The sequence below is a fragment of the Podarcis vaucheri genome (assembly GCF_965113315.1).
Source record: "Podarcis vaucheri genome assembly, chromosome: Z".
Lineage (NCBI taxonomy): Eukaryota > Metazoa > Chordata > Lepidosauria > Squamata > Lacertidae > Podarcis > Podarcis vaucheri.
Window position 1 is genome coordinate 27,011,318 of NC_138758.1, and position 27,984 is coordinate 27,039,301.

Consider the following 27,984-nt stretch of genomic DNA (forward strand, 5'->3'; position numbering starts at 1 on the left):
GAGAAAATGTTATTCCCCCCCACCCTGCTTATTAATTTCTACATTTCTTTTCCAGGATATGGAATAAGATGGAGGGGTATTCAATGGACTAGGACAGGAGTCAGCAAACTTTTTCAGCAGGGGGCCGGTCCACTGTCCCTCAGACCTTGTGGGGGGCGGGACTATATTTTGAAGGGGGAAAATGAACAAATTCCTATGCCCCACAAATGCCACCTTGAGCTTCTTGGAAGAAAGGTGGATTGGATAAAAATGTAATACTGATAAATAAGGAATAGTAGTAATAATAAACAGCCTCTCTCCAGCCTGTTTGCTTCTGATTTTGAATTGGGGGTGGGGGATTTGGAACCATGAAGAAATGCCTAACCTAAAAATCAAAGAAAAAAGAACATGGATTAAAATCAGGAAATTCAAGCCTATAAATAATAGGACATGCGGGTCATAAGCAAAGAATTCTGCGAACTATGCTTTGTTAAGAGCCTCTCAACAACTATCAGCACCTTTAACAAACTACATTTCCCAGGATTCTTTGGGGGAAGCCGTGTCTCTTAAAGCAGTATAAGAGTACTTTAAATGCATAGTGTGAGCGAGTCTTTTTTCTTTTTTTTTCTTACGAAAGATGAATGGGATTCTGAAATGGAATAAAAGAAGAAGCCTTGCACATCTTTACATGTACATCCTGCAAATCCCCAGAACTTAAGCAGCCCACACCATAGCTGTGCTGACCTGCTGTGATGGGGAAACTCTGCCATCCAGGCAGACTTTGCAGGGTCAGTAGGCCCCTTTGGATCAAAGTTGTTAGGAATGCAAACAACAGCTTCAGCTCAGCACTTGCAAACCACCAGTGAGCAGCCAGCAGCAGAGGCACCAGGAGGTCAGCTGCAAGTCAATTCAGATTAACCCTTACAAGCCAATCAGGACAAAAATAGAGTTAATCTACTGGTTTGAGCCTCTAAACAGGGTGAATCAGAGGTGATTTGGCTCTCAGTCCACGTTGAGGAATATTAAGCAAATTAATGCAAATATTTAAATCTGTGCCCTCGCTTTATTGGATTTTACTTTCATTGTCAAGTTGGGGAGGGTGCTTCCAGAGTTGGCGAGTGATCAATAAAGTAAAGTAAAATCCCAAATCACCATCAGCTTGTTAGGCCCCAACCCGGTTTGAAAAAATGCAAAAATCAAGACCCGCTTAGCCAAATGCAGACTACCAGCTATATGTCAGGTGACTAGCCAGGAAGATTTGACCTTTCAAATAATCACAGGTCAAGTTCAAAAAGGGGGCTCTGTCTAAACTGGAGGAAAACAGGATGCTGGAGTAGATGGGGAACTGGTCTGATTCAGCAGGGCTTTTCTTCTGTTCTTAAGGATCCTTGTCTTGCTTCACATATACAACTATAGGCTCAAAGGCCCTCCCTCGCTACAGATATTGGTGATGTGTGTATAGATAGCAAGGGAGGGATGTGCAATAATAGAGTAGGGCTAATAAGCATGGTCCTGCTCCACACTCCAACACTGTTCAAAGAACTCCCAAAGAGGGCAAGCATCACCTCTCACATCCTATGAAGGCCACCTTTGCTGTGAAGCCATAAGTAGCCTCAGGAGTGCCAGCTTGGCCCTGCGACCGTGGGTGTCCAAGGCTGTGGGTGCCATGCAGCGTGATGACCCTGGTGCCAAATTTTGTGCGTGCCCAGCCCCTTCATGGGGAATTTTGTGGGTACTTGGGCACCCTGGGCCCCAGACATCCAGCACCTATGAGTAGCCTCCAGGATACACCCTTTTTAAAAAAATGACTTTTTGCATTTATGAAAATGATGAGGAAATGCACCAAAAAGCGTGTGATAAACCAGTGGTTGACGAGAAGGTGTATAATTCCCCTGCAAGCAAATGCCCAATAAACAGAGGGCATATTATAAATTCTGCACAATTTGTGCAAAACAAATCAGGATGACTGCTCTGGAGAAGCTGTTATCCTTAACCTGATTAGTCCTCATCCACAAATGAGACTAAGGAACATGCACTTCTATTAGTCATCTATGGTTACCATTGCCACTACCCACCCATTCGTGTCTCTGCTGTTGTTGAAATTTATATTGCAAGTCCTTTAGGGTCAGGGGGTTCCCTTTTCCCCTAGCTTGTGCTTACCCACGTTGGAGGAAAACAAATACATTTCCTTCTCTTGAGTTTGTAGTTAATGTATGTGTTACTGTAAACCACACGAGGGCACTGTTTGTCTAGCAATCTGGCCGCACTTGTTCGTAAGCCTCTTTGTCTACGTTAACTCCACCCCTATAAGCTGAGTCATTTTGTTTATCATTCATCCCTAGCTTGTTGAGACAATATGTCTTCTGTTTCTCACTCTCCTCACTATTCATCCTGTAGTTTCTTCATGAATAAAGCATTTGAACTCCAAGAACTGCAAGTGATTATTCCAAACTACGGTAATTCCATCAAGCTGCAAGGTCTGCTAACAATCGATGTCAGCAAATCTCTGAATTGCCTGGTTTGGAATACAAATTTGGCATGTTCATAAAGTACACCTGTAGCCTGATTGTGCAATTTCAATTCGTTCTCCATCTCAAATGTTAATCTGAACCAGAGAAGTGGGAGGCAACATCTCTGCTATAGGAGAGAGGTAGGGAAAATGAGAAGGAGGAAGAGACCTCCCCCCACTCCGGTTTTAGGGGAGATCTTGTGATATGTCTCTGGAAACTGGTGCTGCTGGTGGCAGTGCTTCTCTGCTATTAGTAGAGGTGGCAGGGTGAGATAGGAGGTGGGTGGGGACGGCCCAACCATGAGACAAGGTGAAGCCTTGTGGACAACAGAATCCCCAGGTGCAGCAGATCCTGATGTAGATCTTTATTAGGGCATTGGGCCGGCCCTGGAGGCTTCCACACTCGTGGGCTGGGCCTTGGTCAAAGGCACCTTTGCCTGGAAATGTGCAGATCTTGGGGTGCTCTTCTAGAATGGGGCAATACTTTTTTCCAAGGAGGTTTGGTGGCTTGGATTAGGGGTGGGGCTGGAAATGGGAATTCCCAGCTCCAGCAAGTGGAAGGGAGCGAGGAAGTAACCTGAAATAAACTTGAGTGATCTTGTGCAAGTGGAACTTCTGCTGAGAAGATTCCTCTAGCTGATTATGCCCCTGCCCATCTGCACAACCCCCACTTTGAAGGGTCACCCCTCTGGAGAGTGTTTTTTGGAAGGTGCAGGTGGGAGGAGGGGAAGAGAGAGTTGTACAAACGATTTTTTACTCATGCAACCATTGGACACAACTCAATAATAAAAGCATACATTTTATTCAGATGTTGCCACTGATAACAGATAATTGTTCGACTCGACAATCTTTGGACTTTATGACAATAAAAACATACAGAAGGTTAACAGTAATATGATATGTTATTGCCACCAGGAGCTGTGCTTTGCAATTTTTTGATATGATGATTACAGTTTTATTATATATGTTTCTTTACAGCCAGTTACGTGTGTGTTGTGGTACTCTGAACATGATTTACGTAACAAGACAATTGTGGTGTGTGTTGACCTAGTGATTTGCCATGGCTGTTTCTATTGATATAATTTATGTAATTAATGATGTAATTATGTAATTAATGATGTTACATATTAATAGTTTGATTATTGCAATATAAACAGTGGAGACAGCAATGACTATTTAGCAAGTGGAATCTATTTATGATTAATTTACACTGGATAAATCTTTAAAAAGCGAAGAAATACTAATGAAGATGGAAAAAACTTAATGTACTAGATCTCTACTAGTTGGATATTATTGCGATTATGTTCCTTTAAGAATGATAGATTCTAATTGCCTGTATCTATTGATTATTACTTAGAATATCTTTGATTGACTTTACTTATTTCTTCTATAGATATCCTGTGTTGTCTGAATTACTGCAAAGAAGGTATCCTTTCTTGTAACACACAGGTGTTTAGGTAATTAATGGTGTTACAATCTCCTAAGATTAATTTATATTTTTATGATCAGTATTAGGGAGTGGAGACCGCAATGGCCATTTGCCAGATGGGATCCATTGATGATTAAGCCTCATTGAAAAAGTTTGATAAAGTTGTAATAGTATATAAATGAAGATGTGGAATACTTAACTTTTTGGATTTGTATCGGTTGGATATCATTGCAATTAGGTCTCTTTAAGAATATTTAATTATAATTGCCTGCACCTTCCCTGTTGCAGGGATTGCCCCTATATAGTTTAGTTTCAATGATCATTCATACGGAGCATCTCTGACTGGCAACTTCTGCGTTCTTGTGGACTATTTCGTCTGAAAAAAGCTACTGAAAAATCTCCTGGAAACCTTGTTGCTGAAGAAGCCCAATCAATGGGTGAAACAAGGGTGTATCCTGAGAACTGTCTATCATCAGCTGCCTTATTGTTACTAAGTGGTTCTGTTTGTTACACTTTTAAGACATAGGACGATGCAGAAGGAAGACATCAGTATGAAATGGCATTGCCAACAAGAACTGTACATTGTAATTGTTGGACTTGACAATCTTTGGACTTTATGACAATAAAAACATACAGAAGGTTAACAGTAATATGATATGTTATTGCCACCAGGAACTGCGCTTTGCAATTTTTTGATATGACGATTACAGTTTTATTATATCTAAATGTTATGTTATGTGTGTGTTATAGTATCCTGAACTGATAACAGATAGGCATCGAAAACAAAAGCAACAGTGCAAAAAAGGCTCAGTACAATAAACCGCTATCATATCCATATTCCATTCATTTATCTGTCCCAAGAGCTGTGATACAATTCAGTTGGCTCAGATAGAAGGCAGGAAGACCTTCCCAATGTGGACAGATGCAATCCTTTAAACTACATTCCCCACAGTTTAGGATTAGGAATGGCAAAGCTTGTGTTTCGCATCCCAGAACTTTGATTTTCCCATGCTGGGATTTGTCATTGTTTGTGTCATATTTAGCAAATACCTAAGCATTCACTTAATGCAACTAAAAGGAAACTACTCTTACTATTACTCTTACTATTAGAAGCAATATTCAACAGTGCTGTTGAGGAAGGACCATAGCTCAGTGGTGGAGCATCTGCTTTGCATGCAGAAGGCCCCAGGTCCAATCCCCAGCATCTGGAAGAAGCTCACTGTCTGAAACCCCAGAGAACTGCTGCCAGTCAGTGTCGGCCATATTGAGCTATAGTTGGTATAAGGCAGCTCCCCAAGTTCCGATGAAATGCTGTTTTCTAGCAGAACAGCTAAAATGCATTGCGAGGCTATAATGGTTTCATGTGAATTGCACTAGTGAAGCCAGTGCCTGGAAGCAGCTGCTATCTTATTTCTTCTATAGATATATACTGTATGTGTGTGTGTATGTGTGGTGAAAGAGAAAGACAAATGATATATTTGGCTGCACATTTGCTCTCGGCTTCTTTCTCTTTTGTTTGCCATTTGTTGTTGCCCAAGTAGGACCCAGACACAACACCCCAAGCATTTTAAAGCATTTCACACCAACATGCAAATCAGTGGCTCTTGCTCCATCCCCATTGCGGATGCTCACTGGAAACTCTTGCCTGTCAGCCCTTAGAATTCAGAACTCCACGAGGTCATCGCTAGTAACAACCTTGATGGTGATGTGACCTGGCATGTCATAATCTTCGCGACTCCCTCTGTCCTGGAGTTGGAACTTCTGAAGACTTCTGGGGTAATTGGGTGATACTGAGATCCGCACTTGTCCCATGAACTTGTCGCAAAGGAGCCCGCTGTGCCAAACCTACAGAGATAGGAAGGAAATGAGAAATAATTGCTGCTAGATGGGCTGGCATTTTCCTCCCCATGTACCCCTCCCCCTTCCCGCAACTGGAAAGGGTCAAAAGGTCATCTGTACAAGTCCTCAATTGGAAGAGCTCTCCTCTTTCAACCTCGCCTTGACCTCTGTGGGTTTTGTGTATCACTGTTGCACAGATGGGAAAGATGCGTCCCCAACACAGCTATGTGCTGCTGCTACAGGCTACAAGCGTTTGAAACTGTTTAGAGGTTCCCTCCTGCACCAAAGCGGTCTTCCCTCTTATATGACAGCCACAGAGGATGGAATTAACAAAGACATACAGATCGTGGAACTATGTGTGGTGTGAAAGCCATCCCCAAAATCACAGAAAAGATGCTTTAAGGGGGAACATTTTCACACCCCTCTTCTCCATTCCTCGCTAGCACCATTGCTGCTACTGGCAGACTGTTAGTGACAGATTTGCCCAAGTAAAAATGCAGGTTTAGTATATCTAACCACATGCATCCTTTGTTATCCTAATTTCCTCTCACTTACCTTCTCTTCATATATACACATACAGAGTATACAAGGCCCCATCTACACTGGCGTTCCGCTGGCTTTTAAAAATGCATGTGTTTCATACAGCCATTCCTATCACATGCAAATCTACTACAGTCGTACCTTGGTTTTCAAACAGCTTTGTTCTCATACATTTTGGCTCCCCAACGCAGCAAACCCGAAAGTGACTGTTCCAGTTTGCGAACTATTTTTGGAAGCCGAACATCTGACAGGGCTTCCGCGGCTTCTGATTGGCTGCAGGAAGCGCCCTGCAGCCAATCACAATATACCTGCTTTTTATTATATTAAAATGCACTACGGTGGCCGCTTGTAATCTGAAGAAAAATCAGTTAGAGAGTCCCAGTCCAGATCAGAGCCACACTCCAGTTTCCTATTGAAAAATCACCCTGAGCTGTTACTAAATGCCTCTGGTAGTGTTTATGGCAAGCTTTACAGCAGTAAACCATTTGGAGGGGGGCATTCTAGAATGAAGTTTTGCAACTGCTTTTTCATTCCCCCCCAACTAAAAAATTGGTCTGATTAAGCACACTTTTATAAAAGCATGTTTATTATAATATACAGCAGGCTGTGAATGTAACAAGTAAGTAAATCAACTATGTTGGCCTTCTGTAGGACTGGGGATACCCATAAAACACACTTGGGCTGTGTACACACTATGCTTTTAAAGCACAATCAGAGGATTCTGGGCACTGTGGTTCACCTTTCACAGAGTTACAGTTCTCAGCAACCCTTAATAAACTACACTACCCAGAGGGGGGTTGCTTCAAATGTGCTTTAAGTTATAGTGTGTACACAGCGTAAGTGACATTGAACCAGTTTTAATTTAGTCTTTGAAATATACTCAGAGTCGAGTAGTAATTTCATGCTCTTTATTTCAGCTCATAGGAACAGTGGTTGAATTCCCCCCCCCCCCGAACTCAGGCTTTATATACATTATTTACACAATGAGTATCGTCTGATTGGTTGATTATGTTTCTCTCCTGGAGCCTTATTGGGCTGCTGCTGCAGGCCAATCACTTGTTGCATTCTAGGATTCTACGGGCCTAATAGGTTGATAAACTTCCTCCTGGGGTCTGATTGAGCTGCTCCTGCAGGCCAATCAGGTTGTTGCATTCTAGGCTCCTACCTGCCTATTGTTCTACGATCCAAGCTTAGTACATAACAGTCTTGCTTAAACGGTTGACACGAGAAAAACAATGGTAGGGGAAAGAGTACCCCTTGGAGGAAGATAGGTTAAAACAACATAACACGTAAAAATCAATAAAATTAAATGAAAAATCCCTATTGAATGCATGCACAATGTCCCGCACATCCAAGGCTATGGTCACATGCCTCAAGATTTGGTATGAAGGCTCATACAATCATCACCTTGCTGAAACTAAACAGGTCTAGGTCAGGTTAGTGTCTGGGTGGGAGGCTATATGGGAATCACCCTCTAATGATGTATTATTGTGCTTTCCATGATCCATTAAACTGGAAGCTGTATTGTTGGAGTTCTGTTTTTATTATATTGTTTTAAGTTGATTTGTACTATTGTATGCTGTTCAGAAATGCTTAAACTTTTAAGCAGTTTAGAAATACTTTAAAATAACATAACTAATGTCTGCTACCCTGCTGTGGGTTCCATAGAAATTTAAGAAAACAAAAGAAAGAGAAGGAAAGAAACTAGTAGAAAGCAGGTACAAGTAGGAATGTAATAATTTCTCTTACCTGGACAACAATCGGGCTCGCAATGTTCCTCTGGTAGAAAATGGCTTGTGTATTGAAAATAGCACTGAGGGTGCTCTTCTGCACAGGAGAACGAACTTTCTGATTCTCACACTTGATGACAATGTAGGGATTTGCTCCTGGGAAAAGACAGTGTTGTTCCACTTTCATCACCACCATCATTCATTTAATGCAATATAGACACTTTGCCACTATATGAATTCAGCCATATACCAAAGAAACATAGGGACTAGCCACCTAAACATTTTTGCTAGCACAATAGAACTTTCCTACCGTCTTCTTTCCCTGTGCACCACCCTGCAACTCCTAAATCTGTTTCAGATTCTCTTTCCTTCCATCATGACACTCAAGGTAGTATACTTTCCCAGCCAAGCATGGACTTAGTTTCAGCAACTTGGCTGCATCACATGGCCTCAGACAATGCCCTGAGATGCATGGTACAAGAAGATGCAACTGGTGAAAAAACAGGCCAGCTAGACAGCTCACTGGGGTGGGTAAATCATTATTAATATCATTATATATTTATTTATATAGCCCTCTGTTTTTCCCTGACAGGACTTAAGGCAGCTTTCATATAAAAATGAGAGCGGCTAAAAGCATGGTGGGGGGAAGAACCCAATAATTAAAAAGTAATTAAACATTTATAGAAGTAAAACTAATATACACATATAAAGTCTATTAAAACCATGCCAATAAGAACAGTGTGGCACCAGCCCTTTCATTAAAAGCAGCCAATTCCCCAAATCCTGTTGGAAGAATAAAGTCTTCACTTGCTGGCAGAAGGACAACATTGAGGGAGCTAGTTTAGCTTCTCTAGGAAAAGAGCTGCAAAGTCTGGGAACAGGCAGTACTGAGGCCCTCTCCTATGTCCCCATCACTGAGCTATTTTTTAAGGAAAAGCAGCAAAACTACATGGCCAACGTGGCTTGTCATATGTCCGGATTTCCCTGGACCTTTCCCCCCTGATTTTCACCCAGACACTCCTTCCGCCTACAATATTCTGAATATGTCAAAACTAGGGCAGGTTCAAATGAGGGAATATGGTCTTTCAGATGGTTTGGACTGAAGCAAGTAGGGCTTTACAGGAATATCACAACCATATTACTCCACTGCTGAAATAACTGCATGGGTTGCCAATTAGCTACTAGACTAAGTTCAAGGTGCTGGAATACAAAGCCTTATACAACTTGAGAACAGGACACCAAAAAGTCACCCTATCCCATACATTGTCAAATGATCATCTCACTTTGTCAATTGATCATCTCAAGGGTACCCAGTAGATACCATCTTATCACAATATTGGAATTAGGTCTTTAATGTGGTGACACTCACACTCCTGCTAAATATTTGACAGGCGCTTGTTGAAGACTTTCCTCTTTCAACAAGACTTGTAGGGGAACTTGTCTATCTGTATTGCACTGGATTTTGATTGAATACACATAATTGTTTTTGCTGTTTTTAATTGTATTGTATTAATTTTTTGTTTTTAAGTTATTTTTATATGTGCAATTATTTTAACTGGTGTGTGTGTGTGTTTTACATATGCATAAATCGCTCTGAGGTGCCTCATAGGGAGCAATTCATGAATGATATGAATAAATAACAAGGTGCTCAACAGAAATTAAAGGAAGCTTACCATTCCTAGTCTTCAGGAACAGATGAAAGGAGCCTCATAAACCATTAAAAAGCAGAGGTTGATTTTGTTAAGTCAGGAGCCATGCGACCTTTAGCCCACGAGAAGGCAGTTATTGCAGATGCATAAACTAACCTTGGACAATGTCTTTGAATGCTGCCACCACAACAGGGCTTTTCAATGACAGCCAGACATAAGCATCTCCTTGTCTTGATCATTTTCCTCTTGAATAAACACTTTGAACAGGCCTCGCACAAGAAGAGGGGAAAATAAAACCCTGACCGACTTGGCCACTGGAGTGTCTTGTCTTATTGCTCAGTACTGATTAGATTAGAGGATGTTATGGCTCATTGGGTCTGAAGTGGATTTTTTTTTAAATTTTACAACCTGGAAGCAGCAAGGAGTAGGTAGAACTCTTGTTAAGGGGGATTTATAAGAGCTCTGGCCAAACACTGCTGTCCTTTGACAGATGAGTCTTCATTTAAAATGCGTGAAATCACACTCTTTCCGAGCACATGGACTTGATGGGAATGAGCTTCTGGTGGCATCATGTGGAAAAAGGAGAAGGGTTGGCCTTTTCAGCAAAACTAGTTTGGGTTCCTGGTGTGTGTGTGTGTGTGTGTGTGTGAGAGAGAGAGAGAGAGAGAGAGAGAGAGAGAGAGAGAGAATGCAGGGCCTCAAACTCACACCTGCCTATCATTAAGAGCCACTGTGGTGCAGCAGTTTAAGTGTTGGACTAGGATCTGGGAGGGACCAGGGTTCAAATCCCCACTCAGCCATGACACACATTGGGTGACCTGGGGGCCTGGAGTTAGGCTAAGAGGCAAGATCACCCAGTGAGCTTCATGCCTGAGAGGGGATTTGAACCCTGATCACCCAAGTCTTAGCCTGATGCTCTAACCACTCACACCACGCTGTCTCTCATGTCATGGCTCTCAACCTGCCCATATATTAAGATCAACAACAGAAACCCTCGTTGTTTGTAGGCCAGCAGGGGAGATGGTCTTTTCTGTGGTGGCCCTGTGGATGTCAAACTCCTTACTAAATGAATCTGAGAAGGCTCTCGCACTCCGGTGTTTTCACATTCAGGTACACAGAGGACTAGCTGAACAGCTAATCCAGAAGGGAGGTGTTATGTACTGAAGTTCTCACCCTGGGCCAGCAGGGGGATACTGTAGATAGTTTTCACTCAGGTCCACATTAGTTATTTTAGTCGGGAAACCCTGGGTTGTTGTTTCTACTGTTTGCTGTTCAGTTCTGTTCCAGCTTACAAAAATAAATAGCTGCTTTGGAGAAATTGCTGTGTCGTCTGCCATGTCTACCCACTATTCAACAGGAGAAATCACAGTAGTCAGAAAAAATGGTGGTGAAATACCAGCAGCAGTGAGGGAGGAGGAACAATGGTGCTGAAAAAAGTGGATATTCACACAATGGAGAGAAATTTCTCTCACGGCTGAGTTTCTTGGACCTGAAAGTCAACACTGGCAAATTATTCAGAATAGCCCTGCTAGGCACTGAATGCCATTTTGCTGTTCAGTGACTACAAGTACTAGCTGTAAATCTAAGTAATAGGCTTTTAAATACCCCTGTGTTCCACGTGGCTTGGTGCTTGCAAATCCCATACCCAGCACTTGGCAGCCAGAGGTGTTTGTTTTATTGATCTGTCAGCACCGTAGTAGGAGCTGAGAAATAATCAGTCCTCTCTCTCAATCCGTCCGCCTCTGTCACACACACACACACCCCTTCGGGAAATGTGAAAAGAAAAATGTTTCATGTGTGTGTTGGGGGCAGGGGAGGAAGGCTCTAAAAATAATGATTTAGCAGCCTGAGCTGAGAAAATTCCACTGCTTTTTAAGAGGCTCTTCTGCTTTTCTCTTTTTATATCGACCCCTTTGTTTCTCTGTTCTGCTAAGGCTTAGGCAAACACATGAAGCCATTGCAAAGGTTGCAAAATCTATGAAATGCCAAAAAATTAACAAGTGTCTAAATCTGGTACTGCCATTGAGCTTGAGGCCCCAGGCCAGATGACCTTCCTCCTGCCACTTCCGATTGGCCTTGCTTCGATATATACATGCATACATAACATCTGGATGCTATGCTGAATGCCATTTATGCTTAAACTCTTTCAGAGCATTTGCAGAACACTGACTACTGGTATTTGTCAAGAAAAACTGCCAAGGAGTCTCTGGCTATTCAAATTGTTCCAAGGTTGTCAAGGAAGGTTGGCATAAGAGTTGAAAGGCATTAGGTGCAACGGCAACTGAATTACCGTATTTTTCGCTCTATAACACGCACCATAACACACACATAGTTTTTAGAGGAGGAAAATCCGTAGGCATGCCACCCGTAGGCATTTCCTCCATAACACGCACAGACATTTCCCCTTACTTTCTAGGAGGAAAAAAGTGAGTGTTATGGTGCAAAAAATACGGTACATGATGCAGATTTCCTCCCCGCTCCTTTTGAACAAACTATGTTATCAATCGGTGGATTTTAAGAAATTCGAAATAAGTTGATGTAAGTCACATGGCCAAATATTGATTACTCTCATTTATCATTCATTCAGTATGAAATTACATAAAATGTTACGAGAGATGTGTCTGTGTGTGCATTTCCAAAACTCAACAAAAGCTATTTTGAATATGCATTCTTCACATATTATCCCACCTCTATGGCTTTTGACGTTCAGTCTTTAAATCAGGCTAGCGAGCAACCCAAGCAACAAATGGCTGAAAAAGGAACCTGCATAGGTTCCAGCGCTTCTCTAGCGTCAAATGTCCAAAGGCAAAGTACAGTTAACAAATAGGCAGCAGAGGGCGCTGCTTGACTTTCAAGTGAGTATCCTCCTTTCATATACGCTAAGTTTAAAAGGAGCCTGAGAAATTAATCAAGACTGGGTTCAGACAGACGGCTTGTCCACACTTCCGCTTGTCTCGTGCTTTTAGTTTGTCCCATGCTTTCTAGACATGTGTTACTATTGTTATTTGCAGTCAGCTGTTGCCTCTTCAATGCTCTATTCAGCACAGACTGCCCTCTGCCACCCCAATCTACCCAAACAGCTATCATGAAAGGAGAAGAAGTGTGTGTTTGTCTCTGGACAATTCCAATGCACACGATCATCTCATTTCATGAAAACCACGGGGGAGTGAACCCAGGAAGTGGCTAGAATAAATTACAAAAGGCCCCATTGAGTGCTTATCCATTCTGCCACTTACTCCTGGGACAACTTGTGTTTTAAGTTCTGACCTGGGACGCCAACTTGAATGAAATATGGGGGGGGGAGGGGAGCAGGTAAGCCTTGCCCTGCATTATCAATCACAATATGTGGCACTGGCACACACACACACACACACACACACACACACACACACACACACACCATTTGAATGGCAATGCCCATCAGCTTTGGGAGGGCCAAGCCCCCTCAAAGATTTTATTTATATGATCAGAACAAATGGGTTTTCTGGAGGAAAGTGGCAGGGCAAAGGCAAAAATGCTCGGACATATGCATTCTAGGCATGGGACAAGTGGCAGTGTGGGCGAGCTCAGAATCACCTTGAAACAAACCTTCCATTGCCCAGAGCTAAGTATGGACCATGGATGGACAGGGCTTTTCTTCAGATGGAAGTCACCAGAACTCCGTTCCTGCACCTCCATTATAAGAGGCGTTCATGGTGAGTTCCAGCACGTCTTTTTCTAGAAAAATAGCACTGTGAATGAGTGTGTGCCTTACAAAGTGAAATCCCACCTGAAACTGCAATTTTAGGTCAGGTTTAGATATCTAAAGTTCAGACTGCAACATCTGACTTTTAGCTTCATTCCAGGATTTTTAATATGTTTCATCTCTGTGTTATTCACTAAGTCGACAGGAATGATTTCTCTAAGAACATGCTGTACAGCTCTCTTAAATCTTAGTTCCCTTTCTTAATCTTAAGCTCACCTGCTAGTTTTATCTGACAGCACAGTGTTTCCGTAGATTAAGGGAAATTGAATTTTTAATGTTCAGGTCATTTGAATAATTTACTAACTCAGTACAAGAACCACAAAGACTTTTGGATTAACCCTTTGCACTTACCGATATATGGGTCCTGACATCTGAGACGTGACACAGAGTGGACTTTAACTTGGGACACCCTCGCAACGAAGCCACGTAGGATGTCCAGGCAGGCGCCCCTGGGTCGATGCAGTGTAAGCTCCCTGGAACACCAAGATAAAATGTATCAGGTAGGAATGACTGGTGGATTAATACCAGATTCTATATGGAATATTGAACTTTTGCCTCCCTTACTTTGATGCCACCAGGTACTTTGATGCTTATGGACAAATAATACAGTGTTGTGGGTGATTAATTTCAAAGTATTACAAGTGGGGAGAAAAGTTCTTCATTGGGGATGACACCTTAGAATAATAATTGAGCATGGTTTTTTGCTCCAAGGTGTTAGGATGACTTTTTGTTGGGATAATATTTAAAATACATTTGCAAACATTGTAGGTTTGGCGCTTTGTTTCCTTGAGAAGGAAATGGGCAAGACCAGCGGTAGGCATTTCTGGTATTGCATGCCACAAAATAATACAGGTGTGCTGTGGAGTTTTGCCCACTCCTGCCAATCTGATGTTTAGCTCTGCCCTCCCAAAAATATTTTTCTTGATTTTGCAGTAATACATGTTAAGTGAGCACATTAAAATTTGTAGAATAAGAAAATGAGGACATCCGTCCTCCTTGCCTCCTCTTGGCAGAAGCCAGGTAAGTATTAACCTTTTTTATATTCTATTATATGATCTTCAGTCATGTTTCTTTACTGTCTCTGTCATTCCTTCAAGAGGGTTCTTGCATATCATATCATCATAGTTTCCATGAACCAAAGGAGACAGGACACACATGGGCATAGTTCTAACAAAGTCAGGAAGCCCAGATCTGTACTGATGCAACCAATATGGTGTTCTCCATTCATGTGCAATAATGGCCACCAACCGGGCAGAGAAAGTGTCTGGTTTCTAACCCACCCTGTACTACTTTATGAGTGATTTTTCACTGTAAGTGCTAACCACCACCAATAATAATAATAATAATAATAATAATAATAATAATAATTTTTATTTATACCCCGCCCTCCCCAGCCAAGGCTGGGCTCAGCTCAGGGCAGCTAACAAGCAATAATAAAAACAAGTTGAATGAATACAACTTAAAAACAAGATTAAAATACAACATTAAAATATTGAAACATTAAAATATTAAAATGCAGCCTCATCACAGGAGGAGAAAGGAAAAAGAAAAAAGAAAAAAGAAAGAGGGGGAAGGAATCAAATTGGCTCCAAGCCAAAGGCCAGGTGGAACAACTCTGTCTTACAGGCCCTCTGTCTTACAGGCCACTAGGGTGTTGCCATTTATGGACCTTGAGGCTCTCCGTGGGGCATACCGGGAGAGGCGGTCCCGTAGGTACGAGGGTCCTAGGCTGTGAAGGGCTTTAAAGGTCAAATAGGTAAAGGTAAAGGTACTCCTGCCCGTACAGGCCAGTCGTGACCGACTCTAGGGTTGCACGCTCATCTCGCTCAAGAGGCCGGGAGCCGGTGCCGTCCAAAGACACTTCCGGGTCACGTGACCAGCGCGACGAAGCTGCAACTGGCAAGCCAGCACCAGTGCCGCACACGGAAACGCTGTTTACCTTCCCGCTATAAAGCGGTACCTATTTATCTACTTGCACTTAGGGGTGCTTTCAAACTGCTAGGTGGGCAGGAGCTGGGACCGAACAACGGGAGCTAACCCTGCCGCGGGGATTTGAACTGCTGACCTTACGATCAGCAAGTCCTAGGTTTTACCCACAGTGCCACCCGCATCCCTTAAAGGTCAAATCCAGCACCTTAAATCTGACCCTGTACTCCACCGGGAGCCAGTGCAGCTGGAAAAGCACCAGGTGAATATGCTCCCATGGCGGAGACCCTGTGAGGAGTCTCGCTGCAGCATTCTGCACCTGCTGGAGTTTCTGGGACAGTTTCAAGGGCAGCTCTGCCTAGAGTGAATTACAGTAGTCAAGCCTGGAGGTGACCGTCACATGGATAACTGTGGCCAGGTCGGGGCGGGAAAGGTAAGGGTGCTACCCACCTTATTTTATGACTGCAAGCCATTTTACATTGTTTCATTATTCAACTCTAAAGCTGTAAACTATCTGGGGGCCTTAGAGTGAAGGGTAATAAATAATAATAATAATAATAATAATAATAATAATAATAATACTGTAATAGTAGTAATCTCCATTCTTATAATTTGAATCCTACCCTCTGTAGCTTCCGGATGAGAACAGAAATCGTGCTCTGGTGGCGTGGCGGCAGCAGGAGGCCCCATTAGCTAAAGTGGTGCTTCAGGTTAAGAACAGTTTCAGGTTAAGTACGGACCTCCAGAATGAATTAAGTACTTAACCTGAGGTACCACTGTACAAGCTTCCTCCATCTTCTATGCCACAGCCCTTCTGATATTTGAAGATGGCTATCATAACATCTCTCTGGGCTCATCCTAACTATGGCTTGTCTAACCACTTTCCACAGGGGAAACCTGGTCTTTACCACTGAATCAGAGCAAACATCAATGGAGTTTTCTGTGATTTGACATTTGCTGTGATTTAGTGCTAAAGAACAGGTTTTCCTGAGAAAGTGGCAGGGCGAACAGAAAAAAATCTCACTCATGCTTTCTTATGCATGGGAGAAGCAAAAGTGTGGATGAGCCTCATTCTTCTCCAGGGTAAGCGTTCCCAACTCCCAAGGCTTGATTTCCAGGTGCTTGGTCATCTTTGACACCCTCCTCTGAACATGTTTGTCGAAATTCTTCTTAAGTTGTCATGCCCAGAACTGGACACAGGACTCCAGGTGTGGTCTGACCAAGGCAGAATAGCACTGTACTACTCCTTTCCTTGATCAGAACACTATATTAGTGTTGATGCAGTCTAGAATAACATTAACTAATTTTTTGCTGCTGTATCATACTGTTCACCCATCTGAAGCTACTAGGACCCCCTAAATCCTTTTCATGTGTTCTGTCAAGCCAGGTGCCCCCCTCCCATCCTGTATTTGTGCATCCTAGTATTCCTGCCTATGTGTAGAACCTTGAATTAGTACCTACTGAAATGGGACTTTAAAAAATGGTTTGGGCCCAGTCCTTCAATATGTTAAAGCCACCCTGAATCCTGATCCCTCAATTTCTTCAAATTATTTATCTGAAGAAGTGTGCATGCACACGAAAGCTCATACCAAGAACTAACTTAGTTGGTCTTTAAGGTGCTACTGGAAGGAATCTTTTATTTTGACTATGGCAGACCAACACGGCTACCTATCCGTAATTCAAATTATTTGTAAAGATGTTGAACACCAGGCCCCACAGCACCCCACTTGCCACTCCCCCCCCCCAGGATGAACCATTGGTCCCAGCTGTCCTGATTGTGCAGAGCACCTAAATGCAAGCAGCTGCTCACGTGTAGGTGTTATTTTTAGCCCCAAGAGGATTTTTAGTCCTCTTAGCCAGGCACCCCACATGTTAAGGGCCTTGAGGACCCTGAAGCTGGTGCAGATGACCCCCTTGAGGGGCCATCCAAGTTGAGGCCTGCTGAAGAGTCTCTCGAGCTGTCAGAGGAGGAGGCAGGGCCACCCACATCCTCAAGAATGCTGCTGTCAGAAAGCTCCAAGTCTAGCCTGAAGAGCAATGGCAGAACATGTGTCTACAACCCCAGAGCCATCACACTAGTCATGAGTGAGCGATCGCTGGAGCTCTTTCACTAACAGCAGCAGTGATTAGGACGTGGTCTAAAAAGACAGCGTATATAAGGCCACCCTCTTGAGCCACCACTTGCTGGAAATAACATGGGGTTCTGGCTCCCAATTCCCAGGTGCCCACCTTGCTGAATTTCCAGCAATATTCACTCACATTTGGACCTAGACTATTTTCTGTGATTGAGTTCTGCTTGTTTGGACTGTGTTGCTCCTGCAAGCCCTGCCTTCAGTGCTTTGATGAGAGAGACTCATGCCTCCTGGGTCTGGGATGCTAAGCTCCTGAGGGCACCCCTGGAGCATGACCACAGCTGAGCATACAAAAATATGTGCTTTTTACAGGGAATTGCAGTCAATACAGAAATAGACCATACATGAGTAAGGCACATATATCTCTATGATATATAACCAAGAAATGCTTCTCCCTTTTGTGGTCCCATGACAAAAAGATAGTAAGACCCAATTTAAACTCTGCTGTAGGAAATAGCACACACCCCATGCCTCATTAAAACTGGGTGCTCAGCTACTAAGCATGGTTCATTAGCATGTCAGCATAGCACGCTACAGATTCTGCAACATTTCTTCTTTTCTTCTGTTTTTGAATTTTTAATGCAACATTCTGATTGCAAGAACAACCTGGATGTGTGCAACACTGCATAGGTATCTTCCTCTTCAGCACTTTGCATTTAAGCATATACTGATTCTTTAGAAGCTGGGAACACAAAGACCATGTGATATGTGTGTTCAGAATATCTTCTAGGCACAGCCCATCAGAATCGAATGGGACCTTACTGAGGACACACCACTGTTCTAATATGGGGAAAGGAGGCATTCTCCAGCTCAATAAGAGGTATATCAAATCTGTCACGTTCCACTGTTCGACCTAATTTGTATCTGTACACCAGGAAAGCCAATGAAAACATAAATGCACAAAAGGAAGAACACTTTATTCTATTTGACACTTATATAAAGGAAAAAGAATGATAAACAATAAACGATAGTATCAAACACCAGTAGAAAGGCAATCTTGCATCCTTTTGTGAATGGGTGTAGAACCAGTGGCGTAGCGTGGGGGGTGCAGGGGGGGCGGCCACACCGGGCGCAACATCTGGGGGTTAGGGTTAGGGGGCACAAATCCACGGATTAGGGGGCACAAATTACTTGCCTTGCCCCGGGTACTGACAACCCACGCTACGCCACTGTGTAGAACTATTTGCTACTGTGTGGAATCTGGAGGTGAAAAGAATGCATCTCCATCCCCAAGGCAGCTTCACATTGACTACTGCCCCTTGGGAAATATTGCAATTGAGAGAAATGAGAGTGGTTGTAAACTGGCATGGGACAAAAGCACAAAGGTTGCAGGCAACGTGATCCCTGAAACCACAGTGAATGTCATCCTCACAAGAAATGGGGGCACCCCTTGTTGCAGTCATCATGTCAGTCCTTTTGTGAATGGGTGTAGAACTCTCTCCTACTAAGTGGAATCTGGGGGTAAGAAGATTGCATCTCCATCCCCAAGGCAGCTTCACATTGACTACTGCCCCTTGGGAAATATTGCAATTGAGAGAAATGAGAGTGGTTGTAAACTGGCATGGGACAAAAGCACAAAGGTTGCAGGCAACGTGATCCCTGAAACCACAGTGAATGTCATCCTCACAAGAAATGGGGGCACCCCTTGTTGCAGTCATCATGTCAGTGCTCCCCACCGAAGTGTGTTGTAAACCTGTCTCCCTCATCATCACTCTTTGAATCTTTTGCTTTCTTGGTCTAAGACAGATGAGCATGTTATTCATGCAAGCCGGGGAGAAATGGGAAGGGAAAATTGCTGTCATCTTCAAGTAGTCGTAGTACCTGAGCTCCGATGGCACATCTGTGAACAGCCTCAGAATGAATTCAGCTTCAGTATCAGGTCTGAAGGTGGTTGGGATCAGGACATACCGGCCTTCCTTGAGGCACAACTTCGAAAATACCATGCGATTGTCAATGTACAGGGAAGTTGCCATTTTCTCTTGCACTGTCACTTTATGCATTCGATACTCTCTGTTGGCCTCAACCTAGGGTTAGAAAGCAGATGGCATTGCATAGCATAGAGCAATCTAACACAACATGAGAGTGAGGTAGATCCTATGCTGTGGCTTCAAACAGGCATAAAGATAAAGATAGAGCAGAGGTGGAGAGCAGAGGTGTTTTTTGTGTGTTTTCACTTGCTCTCTTAACTAACGCCTGGTGCAAAAGTCACACCATTTGAATTGAAGAACTGAGTGTCACAAAGTGCACTAAGGATTTCGTTTTTGGTATCAGAACTGAACTGAGCTCACAGCCACGTTGTACAAAAGCCTGCACATGGAAAAGGTCACCTTGCGAGTAGGAAACCTGTGCCACTCTACTATAAATCACTCATAGATGTACCAGTAGATCATGCCTATGTCTACCTATACCTATGCTTTCGCTGGGAGTGATGCAGCAATGCTTGCAATAAGCTAGCTGAACCAGCATGTGTGCAAATATGTGTGTGGCACTGATTCCTTCTGTTTTAGTAACTACTTACTGGTAAAGTAGATTACCTCCCTTCAGGCCTTCCTGCTTCTTCTATAGTAGTAGGTAGTATGTGTTTGGCCTGACCCAGCTGGCTCTTCTTATGTTCTTATGCTTTTACCAAACTCCAACAGCTTTGGCATGCAGCATGGACACCTACCTTGAAGATTTCAAAGCCAATAACCAAGTTGTCCCCTTTCCCTTCTCTTTTGTAAATGCGCTTGTCCTTCTGCTGCAGGCAGATCATCACTTTGTCCTGCGACTTCTTGACATCAAAGATATACTTAAAGAGAAGGAAGAGGAGCACAGGGTGAGGGGAGGGCTGTGGCTCAGTAGCGGAGCAGCCGCTGCTGTAAACAATGCCTGTAGCTGAGTTGTTAACAATGGATTATCACAGGATTTGGGTGCTGCCCGTTCCAAAGTCCTATGCACGGCAGTCACTCCACAAACAAATGAACATTATGGGAATTATCATGCTCACAAGACCGGTCATATCCTCCTGGGTTAAATCCAGAGCTCCTTTTTAGTCCTGTACACTTTCCCCCTTAAACTGCATTGGGTTGGGATTAGAATTGTGCCCCTATGCCCTACCCTTCACCTTCACATGTTCAATGGGCAAACACCAGTGATCTGTGCCCTCAGTTTTTGCAGGATATAGGCTGCATGTAGGGAGCAGACTTGACCTTCACAAATAACATTCCGAATGCCTCTAATATAGATCAGATCAGAATAGAATAGAATGATGAAGATCTTGAAGATGATGATGATGATAATATAGAAATGGAACAAACTAGATTTATGGGTAACCACAGGATAAAGCTATCTAAATCAGAATTAGACTAGTACAGAGGTTTTCAACCTTTTTGAGCCCACGGCTCCCTTGACTAACTACATTCTTTCTGCAGCACCCCTGTGGGGTTCAGAAGCCCAGTTATGGCAGCCTCTCACCCTTTTTCAAATACCCTCCCTTGTGGAGTGTTCCCTCAGCATCCTCTCCTCTCCTTGGGAGTCCTCCGAGCAGCCACTGCTTCCACCCCTGTTCTCTGAGCTGCCCCTCCTGCCCCAAAGAGAGGTACCTCCTCATGCTGCCTCACAGGGGCCTGGGCAGAGGATGCCCCCAGCCTTAGTGGACCAATGGAAACTGGCCAAAGGTGAACATGAGGTCAGCACCTTAACTTGGGAGGCAGCAGTGGCAGCAGCAAGGCAGCTGCAAACAAACAGATGTGCAAGCCTTTGGGAGACAGAGACACAAGAGGGCATTAGAGGAGAGAGGGAAAGAAAGTACAGAGGCCAGTGTTACCTGCGGCACCCCAGACCATCATTCAAGGCCCCCCAGCGTGCCACAGCACGCTTGTTGAAAACCACTGGACTAATACTTCCACCCAGTACTGGCAAACTGGCTGTGATGCAAAAACATAAAGAAGTTTTGGGAGCAGTATCTTCTTCCTGTCCCTAAATCTGAAGCTGAAAGGCATGGCAGGAAAACTGTCGGCCCAGCTTTGCTTTGTAATTATTTTAACACTGGTGAAGGAGGGGGGGAAAGCAAGTATAACTGTGCTCCAACCTGTGGGTTTTGGAAGAAGGTGGCTGCGTTATTTAAGCACCCCCCAGCGCGGTTTAACAGTGGGTCTCGATTCTTTTTCCACTCTCCACGAATCATTTTCTTTTCCCAGGTCTTATGTATACTAAAAAAGGACGTGTTCACAATCCGGCAGACATCAGCATCGGTGAAGTTTTTGCACCAGTCTTCAAACGACATCCTAACTCAGAGAGTAGAAAAAAATACAGTTGAATTTCCTGTGGACAGATAACACATGTGTTTTGGGGCACCGTGCTCCTCTCAGAAGATGAACATCTTAGTTTTGCACTGGGACATTCTGGAGGGTATGGTGGCACCATTCACATAACGAAACTACAACAGAAATATCCATGTTTTCAAAAGTAGGGGCTCCATGGCTTGGCTTTTGAAAAACAGAGGGTCCACAGTACTTAGCTAACTGGGAGCCACTGGCCTAGAGAGTCGCAGGATTGTGGCATAGGACATGGGCAAGGAAAGGATTTGAAATGCACAACACAGAGAGACACACACACACACTGTGGCGCACTTCAAATCCCTACCCTGCATCACTCCGTGGCTTTCCAGAAAAAGAAAAGAAACAAGTAAGAAAAATGTGGGATGTTCAATGCTCAGGACATCTCATTTAGTCAATATATTTAAAAACAGAACAATTATTATTTAGGTAATTTAGCAGATGTGAAATACAACAGAAACAACCAGACCCGCAAACTCACCTACTACACAAGCATGTATCTAATTGGTAGAAACAGCACATTCCCTTCTGCTGCTATCTCTCTGACTTAAGACCACACTAAAAGGTGGGGCATAGCTACAGACACAGGCATGGGGAATACCACACTAGTTTTACAGGTTACAATAATGCTTGCACTTCTGTCCCATTTTTCTGATGCTCCTTTCACCTGTGGTGTTATGGAACTGTGGTTTTTGGACTGATATACCAGCATGTCATGCTAAATTTCATTCATCCCAGTGGGCGTAGTGTGGCACAACAAAGAATGACAATTGTACCTTGCTACACTCCCACCCTTTCTGCACATGCATCCTTCCGTTCCCCCATGATTCCCTCAGGATAACAGCAGGGGGAAACTGTATGCTGGTATGATGTCACTGCAAACTTTATCACTTCCCTAAGGAGGCTGCAATTTTTCCGGAATCAAATGACACAGAAATGAGCATAAAACATGCACTATCCTTCCATTAGTTTTCTGCAAGTAGCTTTTACATTGTATAAATGTGGAAAATTAGCAGCCAGATCTAACAACACCTATTCTTGCAAGTCAGCAAGAGATGGAGTTAAGACCACAGAGCTGAACTGAGGAAGTATTTACTGTTCCCTCTCTCTCTTTCTCTTTGACCAGCAATGGGAGCAGACATATACAGTGGTACCTTGGGTTACATACGCTTCAGGTTACATACGCTTCAGGTTATGTAATCCGCTAACTCCACTAACCCAAAAATAGTGCTTCTGGTTAAGAACTTTGCTTCAGGATGAGAACAGAAATCGTGCTCCAGCGGCACAGCAGCAGCAGGAGGCCCCATTAAGCTAAAGTGGTGCTTTAGGTTAAGAACAGTTTCAGGTTAAGTACGGACCTCTGGAACAAATTAAGTACTTAACCTGAGGTACCACTGTATCTAACTATTCCATTCTCAGGCACATGCCTGAGGCTGTTAATACTGTAAATGGAAGTATTTCATTTACTTTACTGCTGTCGAGAATGAAGACTAAGACTAAGAGCAAGTAAATCATATTTTAAACTGACTTCTCAGTCTGTTGTCTTATTTTCTGTTAAGTGGAGTAAGAAATGGGGAGCCAGCTGACTTTGCAGCTGGGCTTAGTTAAAAGAAGGCACAGCCTAATCCTATATGCTCTCCATTTTTCTTCTATGGATAGGACTTTAAACTCTGTGCAGTATATGTTCAACCCACAAATGTGGGTGTCTGGAGGGGTAAATTGCAATTAATATATCCTCTCTTACATTAAAAAAACCCCATCTAAGCTCAACCATAATGTGGAAATTCACAGGGAAGTGTTGGGGAAGTGGAATAAACTGCCAAGTAAATGCAGCCATAGAGACAGAAGTTGTTTGCTAGAGCGACTGAATGGCAGAAAAGTGCTTGGTTGGGCTAGACAGGAGAATACTGCAGGGGTGAGAGGAGAGAAAAAGAGGGATATCTTCAAGGAGTGGGTTGGATAGCAGAGATGGAGGGTAGAGAGATGGGCAGACGTCAGGACCAGCATCAAAGTTTGGCATGGCTGAGCATATACCAAGGGCTCCCAACCATTCAGAGGACCTCCTAAAAGAGCCACCAGGACCCACGGCATTGAGTAAGTAGACTCACTGATGAGCAGTAGCTTGCCAAGGCCCTCCAAAACCTGGAGCTGAGGCTGGATGAAATGGGAAAGTGGTGGTGCTGGAGGCTGGAGCAGTGCCTTCACCCTAATTTCCCTCTTCCTGCCTATGAAATGTTATGGGCCTTTCGGTTGTCTTGACATATAAATATCTTAATGCTGCCTTAATGAGACCATTGCTCACCAGAACTCTCCGTCATTTTCAATAGTGAGTCTTAATTTCTTCCGATCTGCTTGGCTCACCTTTTTCCACTCCTCTGATCTGAAGGGGAGGAAAAATGTTAAATCAAATAGCTCTTTCATTTGTATAAACATATATTTAAAGGGAAGAGCCATAAGCTGAGTGGTAGAGTATCTGCTTAGCATGAAGAAGGACCTAAGTTTAGTCCCAAGCATCTCCAGGCAGGGCTTATCAGGTTCATTGGTCTATTTTCAGGGGCTGCATGTAAAATTGTTTCTTAAAAAATGAGGTAGAATGACATAGTGGTTAAAGTGCCTGAATAGGACCTGGAAGACCAAGTCCCCCCTCAGCCATAAAGCTCACTGGGTGTGAAGATAAAATAGGGAGGGGGAAGAATCATGTACGAATGAGTGAATGAATGAATTTTGGGTTGACTTCCCTGGAAAAAACCCTCTTTACTGCTGAATCAAAGCAAACATCAATCCACAGGCAATCTGATTGATGTTTGCTCTGATTCAGCAGTAAAGAGTAGGTTTCCCAGGAGAAAAGTGGCAAGATGAGAGGAAGTGTGGAGGAGCCCACTTGTCTCTGTGTTTGCATGTGTATACATCATTTTGGGCACAAGTGGGGGATCCCATGAGGGTCTTCCCTATAAAACAAGAAACCTACAAAACTAGCATATCAGGGAGAAGACTATTTTACAACCATTTTCCTGGGTGCCCTAGTTTTCTATCTCCAGGCTAATGATGATTCTGCAGAAGCAGAAGGAAATAATTTGTAAGGAACACAGACTGAAAATACATATATTTGCCCAAATTATTTCCTTCTGCTTCTGCATTAACATGAGTTAGAAAACAAGACAAAACCCACTGGTCCCACTAGCTAGGGATGATGGGAGTTGTAATCCAAAAACAGCTGGAGACTCAAGTTTGGGAATCCCCGCTCTAAATGGAGCCAGCCACCACCATGTTGCCTCTGTCTTCATGTGTCCCTTGGAAATGTTTCCACACTTGAGAGTGTTTCTTTTAGCGTCTGCACCTCTCTCAAAAAGTGACAAGCATATCCTAAATATCAAAGCATGCTTTGCTTACGAATCGCTCCATGGACCGTTCCACTCGCTCTTTCCCCAGGGGTTCCTCAACCTGATCATGAAGAGTTTCTTAGTCTTTTGCCATGGCACGCGCTTCTCTTCCAGCGGCATCTTCAGGATTTCTGTCACCGAGTAGGCATGGCCTTTGACCAAACCCATTTCAGTCTGTCCCTCAAATTCATCAGAGGACAAAGGCTGTGGCATAAGAAAAACATGAATTAATGCAGGGATTTCAAAAGTCTTTGAGGATCACAGAATCTAGTATTTCCTTCTTCTTAAGTAATCCTCTGGATCCCTTCATCAGTTTTGCCCCCCTGACCCCAGTATTGTTCTGACTTTAGCACAAGGTCCTATGATCCTCGAAAGCAAGGGTGGTGAACCTCTGACTCACGGGCCAATTTGGCTCCCAATGCCCATCTGCCCCAAATCTGACTTCATACGTGGCATCAGGGGTGGGGCAGGTAGAGACATAGCTGGCTCAGCTGCTCAACCAAGCTCCCTATAAGGAACTATATCACACAGCCCATCGCTACAGAAAACTGGCTGGAGGTCACTGCTAATCAGCACTGACTTCGAGCCTGCTGGGCCAGCAGTGCTTCAAAGCACCGTGCAGGACTCTCACCCCTTCCCAAAAAATACCTGCTTTTTTTGGGGGGGACACATGCTCTGACATGTTGTGTATTGCCTCTCTAGCACAGTATAACTTTGGATAGTTTGGAACTGTTGTCTTAGCATCTCAGTTCATTGAGATTCATTGCCAGGATTTACACACCCCAGCTTTGGAAAGCATTAATTATCTACTGAATTTTCTAGTCCTTATTGACCACACACCTCTGCTTCTAGGCTTCTTTCCTCTTACTTACTTGTCCATGTTCCAGACTGCCTGTTCCTATACACACTGCTGCCACCAATAATAACGGCAACTAAAGCAAAACATTCTAAAGCTGGGGGTGGGGTGGGTGAGTGAGGGAATAATAATAAAAACACAAATCAGTGAATGGTTTTCTAAAAGTCACAATCAGTGTTAACTAACGCCAAATCTGCCATGTCTGACCATAACTGCAGTTCACAGAGAATCACTTCATAAGTTATACTGAGATCCACTGGCATTTCCCATGGGCTTCTCACCAGTCCTAACAATTATTCACTTGTATTCTTCACAAACAACACAGCATGCGTTTCCATGACAGCATAAGGAGTTATAGCACTAGTCCTTCTTGTTAAAGCTGCAAAGACTGAAAAAGATTTCCATTAATCTTGGTGGTGACTTGCCAACCTGAATTGTAACCCGCTTCCTTTTCAAATTTTATTTTATTACGAAAAGCAATTCTTAGTACACCAATATTTTCTGTATCCAAACGCAGGATATCTCAGTCACCTGATAAAACCAAAACATGTAGCATCACCTTTCTATTTTGAGTTATAAAGCTACACATTAATTAAAAACTCTCTGTGTAGAAACACGTAATAGCGTTTGCAAACACATCCACCTTTGCTAGAAGCTAAGTTGTGAGGGAAGCTCATTTAAGCTTGATGTTGAATTGATATTGCTCTTGTCCCCATGGAGCAATTTTCAGAGGCACAACTGGTGCAATTGAAGAAAACCGTCCATCACACAACCAATCAGCTCCTGTTTGTATGCTTCTTGATATTCACATTACTGTCGGCAATTTTTGCTTTTTTCCAAAACCAGAGTCAAACTTGGGAATGTTGATGGACTTTCACATGGAGAATCTTACACAGCTTTTAATTTTCCATGCCATGTGTATTTTTACCACAGGTCAAGAGAAAACCATAGCCTTGAGTGTCTGAAACCAGTTGGCTAGATAAATGAAGAGCACCATATGCTTTTCTTAGCCACATCCGCTATTTACTCTTAATGCAAGCCAAATGGAATGTCTTCATACAAGATAAGAAGAGACAAAGAAAGACCTCGAGCTCAGTGCCTGCTCTGCACGTGGAGGGTCCCAGGTTGCATTTGTAACATCTCAGTGGGGAGTGGGAGAATGTCCACTGTCCGAAACCGCAAGACAGCTGCTGCCAGTCTATGCAGAAAACACTGGGCTAGTTGGAACAATGGCCTCCGTCCTGTGTTCCAGTGAGCTGCTACGAGCAATGTATTTTGTTCAGTCTATCAAAAGACTGGGGTGCTGCTTGTTACAGAGTCCTGGGTAAGATAGCCATTCTACAAATGAACATCATGTTCACATAAGCCCCTGGGTTAAATCCATTCCAGGGCTTCTTTTAGCCCTGTATGGGTTTCCCTACTCCTCTGCATGCAGCTGCTAGTCTGTGTAGACCAAATTGAGTTTGATGGCCAATGTCTGACTGAGGCTGCATTGGCATGGCAGTTTAATTCATTGGAGCTGGCATATAGAGCATGCTTAGTGCTTGTTTTCATATTTGCTTCCAGGGAAAAAAACTGTCTGCAAATATTGGAAAGAGTGCTAAACATGGGCTATATTCCACTATAATTCCATGCAAGGGAGGCATGCAAGGTTGCTTCTACCCAGAAATTTGTCATCTTGATGCCAACAGAATGAAAGCATTATTGGGTCTAATAGGTATATAGGAAGCTCCTTTCTAAGGAGTCAGACCATTGGGCCATCTAGCTCTCTGCTCTCTGCACTGACTGTCAGTGGTTCTCCAGGACTTAGGGCAGGGTTTGCTCCAATTCTACATGGAGATGCTAAGGATTGAACCTGGGACCTTCTGCATGCAAAGCATATGTTCTACCACTCAGCTATGGCCCTTCCCCTTATATCATGCATTGTAAAACACACATGTGTGTATATACATAT

The 27,984-nt window shown here is 43.4% G+C and overlaps 1 protein-coding gene across 1 annotated transcript in view; it reads right to left on the reverse strand.

Annotated features, from left to right (window-relative positions):
- Positions 1 to 3,267: 3,267 nt before the first annotated feature.
- Positions 3,268 to 27,984, reverse strand: part of CAPN6 (calpain 6) — a 59,246-nt gene continuing 34,529 nt past the window's right edge. Inside the window, exons 7-14 of the mRNA XM_082208650.1 lie at positions 25,185 to 25,378; positions 24,097 to 24,174; positions 21,548 to 21,743; positions 20,144 to 20,266; positions 19,300 to 19,502; positions 13,772 to 13,893; positions 8,046 to 8,182; positions 3,268 to 5,762 (exon numbers count right to left, since the gene is read on the reverse strand). Coding sequence (XP_082064776.1) covers positions 5,580 to 5,762; positions 8,046 to 8,182; positions 13,772 to 13,893; positions 19,300 to 19,502; positions 20,144 to 20,266; positions 21,548 to 21,743; positions 24,097 to 24,174; positions 25,185 to 25,378 — 1,236 coding nt within the window. The 3' untranslated portion in view covers positions 3,268 to 5,579. The remainder of the gene's footprint in view (positions 5,763 to 8,045; positions 8,183 to 13,771; positions 13,894 to 19,299; positions 19,503 to 20,143; positions 20,267 to 21,547; positions 21,744 to 24,096; positions 24,175 to 25,184; positions 25,379 to 27,984) is intronic.